This window comes from Phoxinus phoxinus, assembly GCF_949152265.1.
Source record: "Phoxinus phoxinus genome assembly, chromosome: 19".
NCBI lineage: Eukaryota > Metazoa > Chordata > Actinopteri > Cypriniformes > Leuciscidae > Phoxinus > Phoxinus phoxinus.
In genome coordinates, this window is record NC_136894.1 from 26,449,500 (window position 1) to 26,462,819 (window position 13,320).

Here is a 13,320-nt window from a genome sequence, read left to right on the forward strand (position 1 = left end):
TTGTCTTAAATAGCCTGCATAGCAATTCATCTTTTATAACATGAAATTTTGGCTGAATGTATTCAATCTTGATTTTGGTATTTAAAAAAAAAAAGTTTCATGAAAAGTGAGTCTTGGATATACGAGGTAATAAAAATAAAATAAAATAAACGTGTGTGACCATGACAGCTAATCACACCCGTCAAATGGGAGTAAACATCATCTGTGGAGGGTAACGATGCCAAACCACTTGGCTATTTGGCGGCAGCCACAGCAGCCATTGTTTTACCCTGTACTGTTTTTTTTACGGTAAAGTTCAGGCGACCACATAGCCGTTTTTTTTACCATAAATTTCACCATTTGTTTTTTACAGTGCGTAAATTCCCACTCGATTAAGCAGTCTATCAATCTCTCTCCAATAATTGCATTAGGTCTAAAATTAAGTTTTGGAATTTGCAACGGAAACTTGGGATGCGATACATACATAAGAAATTTATGTAGAGCATTTTAGAGACAAAAACCTGACAAACGTCTTGTACTACGGTTATGGTTTTATTTCAAGCAAAACATTGACTATATTCTGCAGAAAAAAAACATTCATTTTTTTTATCTTGTTCTTTGAACCATTTTAATCCCTCCCCCAAACAGGTATAAAATAACATAATTTAACATATATTTATAATAGTTTATAAATGTAACGTTTATTTACTCAAGACTTGCCGCCACTGGTCAGTCAGCATCGTCTTAAAATGCCCCTCTAACCCCAGTACCAGCTGTTGATATCTTTGACCACTTTGTAGTGCTTATTCCTTCTAATATGATCACAAATCCGACAGGCATGGTCAAGACCGAATGATGATCCCTTTGAAACAAAGTGCTCTCTCCAGGTGAAGTACTGCCTGTACAGTTCGTCGTTTTGGTCCATGAGTTTAAGATGATCAGCCAGTTCTTTTGGGGATGGAAAGTCATCCACATGGATGAAGGCTTCACTTGGTATGAACTGCTCATAGTTCTCTCTCGGCGGGCCAATTACGACAGGAACGGTACCAATCGCAAGAGGGTTGAACAGCTTCTCAGTTATGTAGTCTTTATGAATGGAATTCTCAAACGACAAGTAGAATTTGCAACTGGTCATCAAATTTAAATAATCATCATTATTAATTTGTTTGTTGAAGTGTCGTCCATGGACATCCACAGTAATGTATTTCGATAACTCAGTAAAGTATTGTGAACGCCTAAAGTTTGGATTATAGTTACTTACTACCCAGCAAACTAAATTATCCTTCTTTGGGATAGTATAATTTTTCTCTTTCTCTGTGGCCTCTGAGAGCCAACCGTAAGGTACTGGAATATCTGAATCCCGGCGGTAACTTGAAGTCAGATTAAACAGATCCTTTAGCTGGGGATTTGAAGCTGAATTACTTGGAGACTCCATATTCCACCATATCCACTTCTGGGTGGCAGGTCGTGGAAGTTTCGGCATGTTGGATAAATCCCTACTGATATCTCTATGATGAAACATAACTCCGTGTGCTTGGTTAAACAGACTTCTGTCATCTGTTAAACGACAGCCATGGATATTGGAAGCCGAACTGCAGGGTCCTAGGCCAAAACCAACACCAAAAGGCCACATCCAGATCAATAGAATGGTGTCTGGTTCTTCTTTCTCAGCTGTAGTCAAGGGTTTTGATGCAGATGTTGTCATCAGGGGTTTATCCACAGTGATATTCCCAGTGCATGTGAGGTTCTGCATCTTAAGAACACTGAGGCATGTTTTCGTGCTGATGTTATTTACCGGACCTTGAGCAGCAGGGCATTTGAACAAGTTTATGGTTGAATATTTGAATTCCGGTGGTGTGAGGTAGAACAAATAGAATATAAAACATGCCAACAAAAACAAGGCAATTATAATGCTCCGAGTGGTTTTGGAAGGAGTTGTTGACGTCATTTTATATGTTGACATCCACTAATGCAGGGAAGAAGATAGAGAATGCATCAATAATTGGGTTAAAATATCATAAAATAAGCTTTAAAATATGTGAAAATGTTCCAGTCTGTCTGTAAGTACCGGTACAATGTTTATTTATAGTGAAATATTTATTATATTTTACTCTTCCTTATATGCCTGTAGAATATTATTAAGCATTTTAATATCTGGTTTGTGTCTTAATAATAAAAAGTCTCTTTTAATATAATTTAAGGGTCATGACATGAAAAATCACATTTTCCCTTGATCATTTGCCAAAAGCAAGATCACCAACCAACCACTAACCCTAACTTTACTTGAACTATAACCTCCACCCAGGGGCGTAGAATTTAGTAGGGACGCTAGGGACGTGTCCCTACCAATATCCAGTGACATTGATATATATCCCTAGCAATAATTTCGATCAAAACTATATAATGATGTCCCCGTCCCCACCAATATCAAAATCAAACCTATGCCACTGCAAACAAATTCCTAACCCCACCCTTAATGAGGATATAGGGTAAGTGTACACTTTAAGCCCAATTTCAACACTAAAGTAAAAAAAAAAGCTCATTATTTCAACCAATCCAGTGATGTGTTACTTCCCTGATATTTGGTATTTTTTATTGCATACCAATCAGTTCCACCTTTGACCGGGCATAACTCCAGAGTCAAGCCCACTTTAGGCTCCATACTCCTGACGTGGGGGCCCCACTAGGTGACCTCAGCCACAAACACAGCCATCTTCTAACCGTATACATACTGGGAACTATATTCTCAGAAGGCGAAGCACTGCTACTTCTGCGGAGTCATTAGCGCAACACTCTGAGCGAACTCTCGTCTCCTCACCACGGGCTTCTCAGGCGCTGCGAATCACTCCACCCAAGTAGCGGTGCTTCGCCTTCTGAGAATATAGTTCCCAGTATGTATACGGTTAGAAGATGGCTGTGTCTCATGTGACCTTGTTATTTGTACACGCTGTGACTATACAAATCACAACATGTAAATAGGAAAATGTTGGCATTATTTTGTCGCATATTGGGAGCAGTATGCTAGCTGGAGCCGTTTACCTCCAGTCTTTGTGCTAAGCTAGGCTAGCGGTGGGTGTGTCAGACAGAGTTACGGCACGCATAAGAAGGGTATGGACTTATCTAACTCTGGGGGATACGGTGAATAAGCTAAAGTCCCAAAAAGTCGGCGTGTTCCTTTAAGGGTAGCATAAACTTTGAGCAAACTCTAAGAGTGTGCAGCAACTGTTTTCCTGGATTTTGTTTGATTTGACACAGAATGACTCATGTCAATTGGCTCAAATCCTCCCACTCAGTGCTACTAAAACTTGTGTTCTGCTTAAATATCTGATCCTTCTGCTATTACGAAACACAATTTTCCATGTTTATAGCATTATCTCTGTCAATGTGATAAAAACACTAAATAATCATTTTGACTATGTATTGGTATATGTAATTTACGGTGGTGTAAGGTGCTGGAAAAAGCTCTAAAATGTACCTTCAAAGTGCTTGTATTTTACCTTGGAATACGAACCCCGAGGCTAATGTTCTTTAACATGCATTGGTATGTACCATGCATTGAGTTAACACATGTAAGGCGTGGTTGGTACTATGACATTGTTGTGCATCGGCCACAAACTGTTAAATAAAAATAAAGTTATCTGACTCATGTTATGGCCTGTCTCTTCTTAAACTACTTGAATAATATATAATGAATCAAAGTTGGCCTATAGATAATAGGCCCATTTGTGTTCAGCCAACTAAAAATACTTTGTTCTGTAAATCATTAGGTAAACATGACTACCGGTATTTATGTTGTGGCGACTTATATGATTTTAACGTAATCTTTTGAGTTGCGTGGACTTAAGTCCCTGTTCGTAGAGTTTAAAGAGCTTGATGAGTTGCCTTATGTAAGTTTAAAGAGTTAGTTCGCCCATTTAAGACATGAAGTTGTATGCAATCCTTACCAGCACTATAGTGTATACACACTGACCCACTCTGTGGTCACCTCCCTGGTCAGAGTTCATGGTCACTGGAAGTTTTTCAAGAAAGTAGTCCTGGTTAGTTTCCGGGGCCACAAAACTGTGCGTTTTTATGCGGAAAAATTATTTGCGTTTCAAAGCTTGATTTATTTACATCACAAAAAAACACTCCAGACAAAATTCATACCTCAGTTTTAATCGGCACTATTTTCTTTCCATTTCTATCAATCCGCGCTGCTGTCGACGTCAACAGTGCGCACGTTCCGATCAGCGGTAGCTATGAGACAGCTTTGGCTGGTTGCCATCCAGATATAAAATATCCAGAATCAAGGATTTTCGTGTGTGCAGTGCTCACTTCAGCGAAGACGGTTACATCCCCAACCAAGGAGGAAAAAGATAAAAACAAATTTTAAAGAGTTTTGCTGTACCAGTAGCACGAGTAAGCTCTATTTACTAACTTTATGATCCCATGTCTAAACTGTAGCTACGGTAAACAAGCTGATGTTTAGACTCCAGTGGAAATCACGTGAAAAGAAGTCTAATATAAAAACAGTATATAGGGATATAGACAATTTGCTGAGAAAACTATTTGATTGAACACACACAATTGAGTTCATAAAGGTATCCCTTTGGCGTTGTGCTAAAATTACTTTCATCATCATCTGTTCCGTCTGACATTGTGCTAAAATTGGTTTCAACATCAGAAGTTTCGTAGTCAGACATGTTGTCAGCGAGTCGCGCTATCAACAGCTGATCGGAACGTGCGCACTGTTGACGTCGACAGCAGCGCGGATTGATAGAAATGGAAAGAAAATAGTGCCGATTAAAACTGAGGTATGAATTTTGTCTGGAGTGTTTTTTGTGATGTAAATTAATCAAGCTTTGAAACGCAAATCATTTTTTCACGTAAAAACGCACAGTTTTGTGGCCCCGAAAACTAACCAGAACTACTTTCTTGAAAAACTTCCAGTGGCCAGAACTCTGACCAGGGAGGTGACCACAGATTGGGTCAGTGTGTATGCACTATAGTGCTGGTAAGGATTGCATACAACTTCATGTCTTAAATGGGCAAACTAACCGTTTAAGTTAAGTTGACACAACTTTTTTTATATACAGGGATAGCCACCTGTTTTGAATCTGACAGCACCTGTATCACAAACCATGTTATCTTAATGCCTTGCCTATAAATAATTTTTCTAAACATGTACTGACTTGCAATAGAGACTAGGTGTTGGTACTGGTTCCAAGGGTGTAGTTTTGTTTTGAACATTGAAGTGTCATGTCATCTCTTGGTATATATGAAAGCCAGGTTTTACTTAATTTCTGTCATTATTAGCAGGACACATTTTACACTTGGGGAAACCAATTGTTTAGTCAATAATTCAAGAAGGTTCACATTTCAAAGCTCTCCAACTTGTGCTTGGCCTTGAAGACAGACACACACACACACACACACACACACACACACACACACACACACACACACACACACACACACACACACACACACACACACACACACACACACACACACACACACAAATCAGCCTTAACTCTGTTGTTACAGGAGCTGAGTGCTTAAGGCAAGGGTGGATTGCTGATGGTGGTCTTTTCATCACCAGTTCTGTGTCATGAGTGGTGTGTGTATGTGTGCGTGAGTGTTGATGCACAGGTGTACGGGAAAGGAGGCCTTATTGTGCCCTTTATTCCCTGCTTTTACGCCTCGGCTTCCTGAATTCAGATTCCGCTGACTTCTCAGGTCGCTCTTTGTGTGTTTTGTTAAATGGTGTAATTGTTGTGGTCTACATTAAATGTTATTGATCGTTTGCTCTCTGTGTTTTTATAAAGTCTCTTCCTATCTTTGATAAAATATATATATTTTGTATCCACGTCTCCCGCTGATTTACTGTTAACTAACCCGTGTTGCCTTAATAAGAATTAAATTGTATTGTCCCTGGCAAGATTCCTGGGTGACGTAGTCGCTGGCTGTCAACCTTTAAATCCCTCCGTGTCTCGCCACATATAAATAATATATAAATACACACATATACAGGTGAAACTCAAAAAATTTGAATAAAAATAAAAAAACTAATTCAAAATATCAGAAAATTCAAATATTACATGAAAAAAAAAGGATTTTAAATACAGAAATGTCGGCCCTCTGAAAAGTATAATCATGCATGTACTCGGTTTGGGCCCGTTTTGCATGAATTACTGCCTCAATGCGGTGAAATAAATGAACTTTTGCACGATGTTTTACTTTTTCGAGTTTCACCTGTAATATTCATATATACACACACCAAACTTTTAGGTTAGATGTGAATAATCATGATTTGACAGCATACACGTTATCTGTGAACCTCAAGGAACCCATTACAGTTTTTTCCAACTGCTTACACGCAAAATCTTTTCATGTCACACGATTTTTGAAACCTCTCACTCAAAGTGCACAAATACACACCAAATCTCCAAAGCCATAAGCTATTTCTCAGCCTTTGACTTTCAATTGCATAAAACACTTTTTTCAAAACACTACACACAATTCTTTACCTAAAACACAAACATCTAACAGGAAGTGGCTTGCTTTCCTTTTCTAAACGCAACCAATCAAAATGCTACACTTATTCACCAGGTCACACACACACTCCTCACATGTGCAAACACTAATTGCTTTACTGATCACTAACCAATCACTGCTTTACTGTAGTATAGACCTATAAATATAGGTCAATGGTCAAACACAATTGTGTTCTTTACTGTATTCTAAAAAATATACTTTTGGTTTACATGTTTATGGTTTTGTTGTATGTGACTGTATACAACTTTAATGTTTGGCGTAATAATTTTTTCCGTTTCTACATTGCATTGGCGTTTACAGTGTACTTGTCTCAGCAGATTACTTTCACTTTAGAACATTATATTGAAATGTAGATATAAGCCTATGAAAGACCAAAGAGCTTTAGATTTAGAACAACAATGTTTACATGGTATATCCAAAAATGCCATTTGATGCAAATGCTTCATTCTGACATGCGTTTATGGCATTTTGAATGCAGTGTTACATTTTGAAGGAGATTTTCCAAATTGTGTTAAGAGTTTTGAACAAAGGTGACATAGTTTTGAAAACGTGTGTAAGCATGCTGTAGTTGGAAAAAACTGTAAAAAAATAATAAAAAAATCCAAAGTCATGTGCCCTTCAAGGTTTTAACAGGAAACAAACAGGCATAAGATAAGTTATATAAACCCCATTTAAAATGACAGCAATTGTATTTATCAGCAATTTACATCTACATTCTATTTTATCATTGTTTTTTTTTCCTTTTATTTACTTATTTATTTTTTGTTTTGTAATGTTTAGTCTGATGTAGCCTATAAATCGAGATAACCTTAAAGGGATAGTTCACTTTAAAATTAAAATTCTGTCATCATTTACTCCCCCTCAAAAAATACTACTTTCCTACTATTCCTAAGTAGGAAAAAAAAATACTATGGAAGTCAATGGGTACAGACTACTGTTTGGTGACTGACATTCTTCAAAATATATTTCTTTGTGTTCAGCAGAAGAAATAAATTAATACAGGTTTGAAACAACTTGAGGGTGAGTAAATGATGACAGAATTTTAATTTTTAAGGGAACTATCCCTTTAAAAATATGCTGGTCTTATAAGTTTCTATTTTATTATGAAACGGATTAATTAATCTGCATGGTTGTTTTAATGTACACTTCCTTGTTTCTATCCATTAACTTGTCATAAGATTTTTTATCTTTAAGGAAGATAAAAAAAGATGTTTTTTTTTTACAGTATAGTATACCTTTTTACACATATATATCCACATACATAGCTATCTATCCACATACATAGCTATCTATCAGTAGAAAAAATACGTTGACTTACCTGTCGTAGGACAGTCGAGATAATCAGAATGATACGTGATGGTTAGGTCGGTCTCTCCTGATATTTCACTTGCCACACTGGTCCGGTGAGATTTTAAAACTATGACGCTTTGCATTAAACAAATATCAAATGGCAAAGCTATTGTAAGGTAGAGACACCCTTAGACTTTTTCATCACTACACAAAAACTAGATGCTGAAAAGAAGTGATTTTTCTCATGGTATTTCCTTTGCTTGTGTACTAAAATATCATGAATCAATAATATTCATAAGTAGTTAATATAATATTCATAATATTCATAAATAAATCATATAATAATATTCATAAGTAGTTAACTTAACTCACAACGCAATTACGCAGGGGTGTAAAGCGCCGGCTATTCGGCCCAACTTCCGGTTTCCAAAAAGCCGCTAAGGAAGCGCGTGTTCTAGTCTTTCCAGCGTTTTAAAGGAATTTTGGTTAAATAAGACACAGGTTCGCATATGCAATTATCTCGTTTTAATCTGACTCCATGAATTAAATAAAAGTTCAATGTGCAATAAGGTTATGTTTACACTTAAATAGTTACAACATGATGTAATGAGAATTTAAACCATTTGTACCCAGCATAAATGTTACCTGAGAGAGAGAAATATAAAGAGAGAGAGAGAGAGAAAGAAAGAAAGAGAGAGAGAGAGAAATAGAGAGGGAGAGGGAGAGAGACCCTCTCCCCAGCTTGGCATCCAAAGACAAGAGAGTGAAGCACCTTTGCTGTCCAGTTTTGTCATTTCTCCCCCCACCGTGTCCCCAGCACCCAGGTGTGAGACATTCAAACTGACCAATCAGACCATCACAATTTCCTCCATTGTCCCAATCACTGCTATGCTGGAAATGTCTTAATGAAAAGCAGTGTCTTTGTTGCATTGAAATAATCTTGGATTATTTCCAACCTTACAGGGCGTTCCCTTGAAATGGAACCCGTGTCCTCGGGGACGCTCTGAAGCGCTAATATGGCGTAATGCATTAGACTGATATTAAAAGAAATAAATGATATTATCAAAATACCAATATATCGCGAAAAGAGTGTTTTCTATGGTCTGCGAGTGCAAATTTCAACATTCAACTTCAGATTTTTATTTTACAGGTTTTCACATTGGAGCTGTGAGTGTAAATGTTCACGTACAAGTATGAATATTTATTGTACAAGTTCTCAAATTCACATCTACGTGCTCTCGAGTTTTGCTACTCATTTATCTTCATACTAATCCGCCCTCGTATATCTGACACTTCGTTTCATATCAAAAGCAAGTAACAAAGTACAAAGATTATTGTGATTTATTGGATGGGAGGCGCAATGTTCGCAATGTTCCGCCCCCATCAACTGAAAACGGGATTTAAAGTAAGTCTGGTAGATTGAGGGGATTTAGCCAAAAATGTTAATGTTCACAACTCTCATGCCCATCCCCCACTACCGCAAGCACCCTCCCATCGAGTTCGTGCTCGTCAGTGCGTGTGTACCAGATTTTCTGTGAACGTGCCCGTCTCTTCTAGCCTGGCAAGCCAGACCAACATCAAGATGTTTGATCTGGCAACTCAAGGGATGGCTTAATCCGAGGGGCGGGATAAACGATTGTCTTTCATATTCCCTCTGCACACAATAGGATAGCGCTACAACCAACCACAGAGCAACGAAGAAGGTGACGTCCGAAGATCCGGTCCGGCAAAACTCTAAACACTTCTTCCTTTTTAAGAATGACCTAAAGGGATACTTCTCCTCTGTAAAGATGAATGTATATTTAAAATGGGTCTTTATGTAGTATTTTTTTTTTGTATTTATGTAGTAGAAATGTGAAATTATTTTTGAATTTGGAGCCTTCTAGACTGAGATAAGCCAGAAAATGTAATTGTGGCTCATGTGGATGAAAGACAACAACTCCCAGAATGCACTTGCTTCGCTGGCCTATGAGGCCACTCCCAAGCAGTTAAACAAAAAGGCTAGGCTAAAGCGGTCTGCCCGGGATTTCGAGATCGCCAAAAATGTCCGGGATTCGGCTTTTGCGTTCTACAGTCACCATTCATTATGTTTACTGTGGCGAGCAGGACGAGACTGATGGCCCCGGGAGAACGACGTGAGGCCGGTAGCGTGATTACTGATGAGCGACACCTGTGAGACGCACCGGTCTCGTATCTCTCACGGAGGAGCGGGAATTTTCTTAGCAATGTTAAACGCACATTAACCCATCACTTGTTTAGCGTTCATGTAAACACTACATTCAGATTCACCAATCGGAATGAATTCAGATTGAAACAAAAGGTCTGCATGTAAACAATGAATGGCGACTGCAGAAAGCAAAAGCCGAATCCCGGACATTTTAGACGATCTCGATGGCCGGACATGTCCGGGAAAAAGAGGATGGTCACCCCTACTACTCAGCTTTCTTCACAGAATAAGAGCCTGTTAGCTTAGCTTCCAAATAAAAGATGGCTGACACTATTTGTACATTCTGTGAGTTGAAAACATGCGGATCTTGCGCCTTCTACTGGCTGTAGTTTTTAGCCTCTGGCCAAAAAATCCTCCAATGACGCAAAATGATGATTTTTTACAGACAAAAAATACATAAATCTCTCGTCTCAGGGGGATATGAGGGAGGGAAGCACGGTAATGTGAAAATACTACAGGTTTTCTACTGATACAAAGCTTAATGCTAAATCCTGAAGTATCCCTTTAAGTACTGTTCTTTGATCTATTCTCAAATAAAAGCTTAACTCCAAGTTCTCCAGAGTCGCGGCCAAAGCCGATTCGAAAGACAGCTGTTCACCAGCAGCAGCAACCATTCTTTGTTTTCAAGTAGCAGCTTCGTCACAACTCTGTCGTCATTATGTTAAGCCCGCCCGCAGACTCTATACACGATGTGATTGGCCTGACTAGAGTTTGTTTTCTCCAGCTCACAAGCCAACTGAGAGTTGCTAGACTACCCTGGCTGCAAAATACATTTTGCTGCCGCTATGGTGCGTCTAGATTTCTAGGCTACGTCTCTTCAGCATCGAAGCATAATTTTATTTTATTTGTTGTTTTGGACCTCCTAGCTCTGTTTGTTAACCGAGGAATTGGCAACTTGTTAGAATATTTTCTCTCCGCCATCACGCTTCGTGATATTTCTTAAATATATACAAGCATGTGTGTGTATTTATATATACAAAATAATTATACACAGTACACACACATTTATTATGTAACTACAAACTTTTATTTTGGATGCGATTAATCGCGATTAATCGTTTCACAGCCCTAATCGATAACAGTTTGTTAAAATGAGAATCATTTAAAATCGAGAAATCGATTCTTTTACCCAGCCCCATCAATAATATTAATAAAAGAAATCAACTAAATTTTACTTGCAACAATTACATTTTCAGAAAGCCCTTAGGCCTACTTTGTGCTCAAAAAGTGCCTAAATACAGTTGAACTGAACCTAAATAAAAGGTTCAAATATCAAATAGCCTACACTTAGATTGTTTCAAATATTCGTTAAATAGTTAATAATCATATAATTGATCATATGTTTTCATTTATTTTTTATTTTTGTAGTTTTTTTGTAAAGTCATATTTTTGTTATGCCTAATGGAGGCATATTTGCAGTGCTTACTCTTTTACATTTTTCATAGTGTTATTTTTGGTGAATTGTATTAAAACCAGTTAGTTAATTATAATAATAATATATGAACCTGCAAAAAAAAAAAAAAAAACAGTATTGTCCTTGTTTTTCAATTGATAGATAATATGATATAAAGACTATTTTGACCACTGAGCCAGGAAATTAATGTGATTTCAACTGTTCTTTTTCTTTGTTAATTTTAGATTGCTCTGGACTAAGGTATATAATATCCACATGAGGTCTAAAGGGCATACATCAATTAATATTTGCATATTGCAAGACAGACAAGAGAGTCTTGGATCTTCTGGATATTTCTTCTGGTGAGAAAATCCTCTACAACAGCACTGTAATTTTTACATTTTGTACTGACAAGCATACCGAAACACACTTAAAGGAATATTTCACCCAAAAATGAAAATTATCCCATAATTTACTTACCCTCAACAAGCCATCAACAAGTTATATGACTTTCTTTTTCTTCTTCTTCTTCTTTTGGGTCATCTGTTCCTTTAAGCAACATCACACAAAGAGGTGTCTTTTACAGTACACAGCACAAGGTGTCTTTTACATAGCTGAGTTTAGGCTGCTTTGTGCCTGCTCAAATTTCTGAGTATACACGCAATGCAGCATAAAAATCAGACTAAATTATTCCATCTCTGACCCCTCTCATAATCTATGTATGCATTTGTAGTTGCTCTGTAAAGCATTTATGCAGCTCTGAGCAGCATTAAACAGTGTAAAGACGCAAAAATGCCACTTTCAGTGTTTCAGTTCCTTCTTTGTAATGTGAAACTCTATATCAGGTGTGAGGTCACAGGTAACCACAGGTAACCACAGCTTGCTGATATGCAGAAAGAGTTCATAAATAATAAGAACATTTTCTTAATAATGATGCCACCATATAATTGTATTACCCAATTTATTGGGTAAAACATTCTACCTAATACATTTGGTTAAAATAACCCAACAATAGGTCGATGCTATATCGACCCACCTTTGGGTTACATTACCAATGTATTAGTAAATGTTGAAATTAACATTACCTGAGATTAATAAATGCTGTACAAGTATTGTTCATTCTTAATTCATGTTAACTAAAATAGTTAACTGATGTTAACTAATGAAACCTTATTGTAAAATGTTACTGCAAAACTACACATAACAGAGTTGACATTTTATCTCATCACTTTATTAACAAATCAATTCCAACGCAGGATATGTTGTGAAAATACCTTATTTTACATAAGGAAAAACACTGAATGTTTGGATAAACGGCTTGAATATTCAATTTCCAATATTTCAATGTTTAACACCTAGTAGGGAACAGGGCTTGACCCTGGATTTCAGCCATGGCGTGTAACGCAGTCACTCCTACTAACCACGTTGGCAGGTTGAATTTTATATAATATGCATTTTTCAATCTTAGTCTTTTAAAAAGACTTCTGAAATATTCAGAACAACAGAAACTTGAGTTTTCGGAATAAGGTCAAAAACTGAACTTGTTTTTGATTCCCACTGTAAATAAAGTTGCTGCCTTTAATTTTTAAGTACAGTCAACTTAGATATGTTTAAGTAATTTAAACTCAAATGACATTGAACGGACAAAATTATGTGAATCTTAACTTAGTTGAAAAATAGTAGGAAATTGCTTATTTTGATGAATTAATGTAAAAACATGTTGTCATACCTTAATGATCATAATTTTTTCAGTGTATGTGCATTTGAAGATGCCTAAAGGGCAAAGATGGATACCAATAGCTTTAAAACCATGTGTCACATGTTCCGTTTTGTTCCAGTTTTCATTGTATTCTGTTTCTGTTTGCTAGTTTTCCAGTTTGTTTATTAGTTCAGT

The 13,320-nt window shown here is 37.1% G+C and overlaps 1 protein-coding gene across 2 annotated transcripts; it reads right to left on the minus strand.

Moving 5' to 3' along the window:
• Window positions 1-514: 514 nt before the first annotated feature.
• Window positions 515-7,932, minus strand: LOC306986490 (4-galactosyl-N-acetylglucosaminide 3-alpha-L-fucosyltransferase 9-like). 2 transcript variants are annotated; one of them, XM_079589786.1, is made up of 3 exons: window positions 4,126-4,292; window positions 3,924-3,988; window positions 515-1,945 (listed from the first exon to the last, which is right to left on the minus strand). In XM_079589786.1, exons 2-3 carry the CDS (start codon window positions 3,981-3,983, stop codon window positions 737-739), a joined length of 1,269 nt encoding a protein of 422 aa, XP_079445912.1. In that variant the 5' UTR covers window positions 3,984-3,988; window positions 4,126-4,292; the 3' UTR covers window positions 515-736. The 2 variants fall into 2 exon arrangements, with proteins under 2 accessions (XP_079445912.1, XP_079445913.1); XM_079589787.1 differs by lacking the exons at window positions 3,924-3,988; window positions 4,126-4,292 and adding an exon at window positions 7,835-7,932 and having other exon boundaries at window positions 521-1,945.
• Window positions 7,933-13,320: the final 5,388 nt, after the last annotated feature.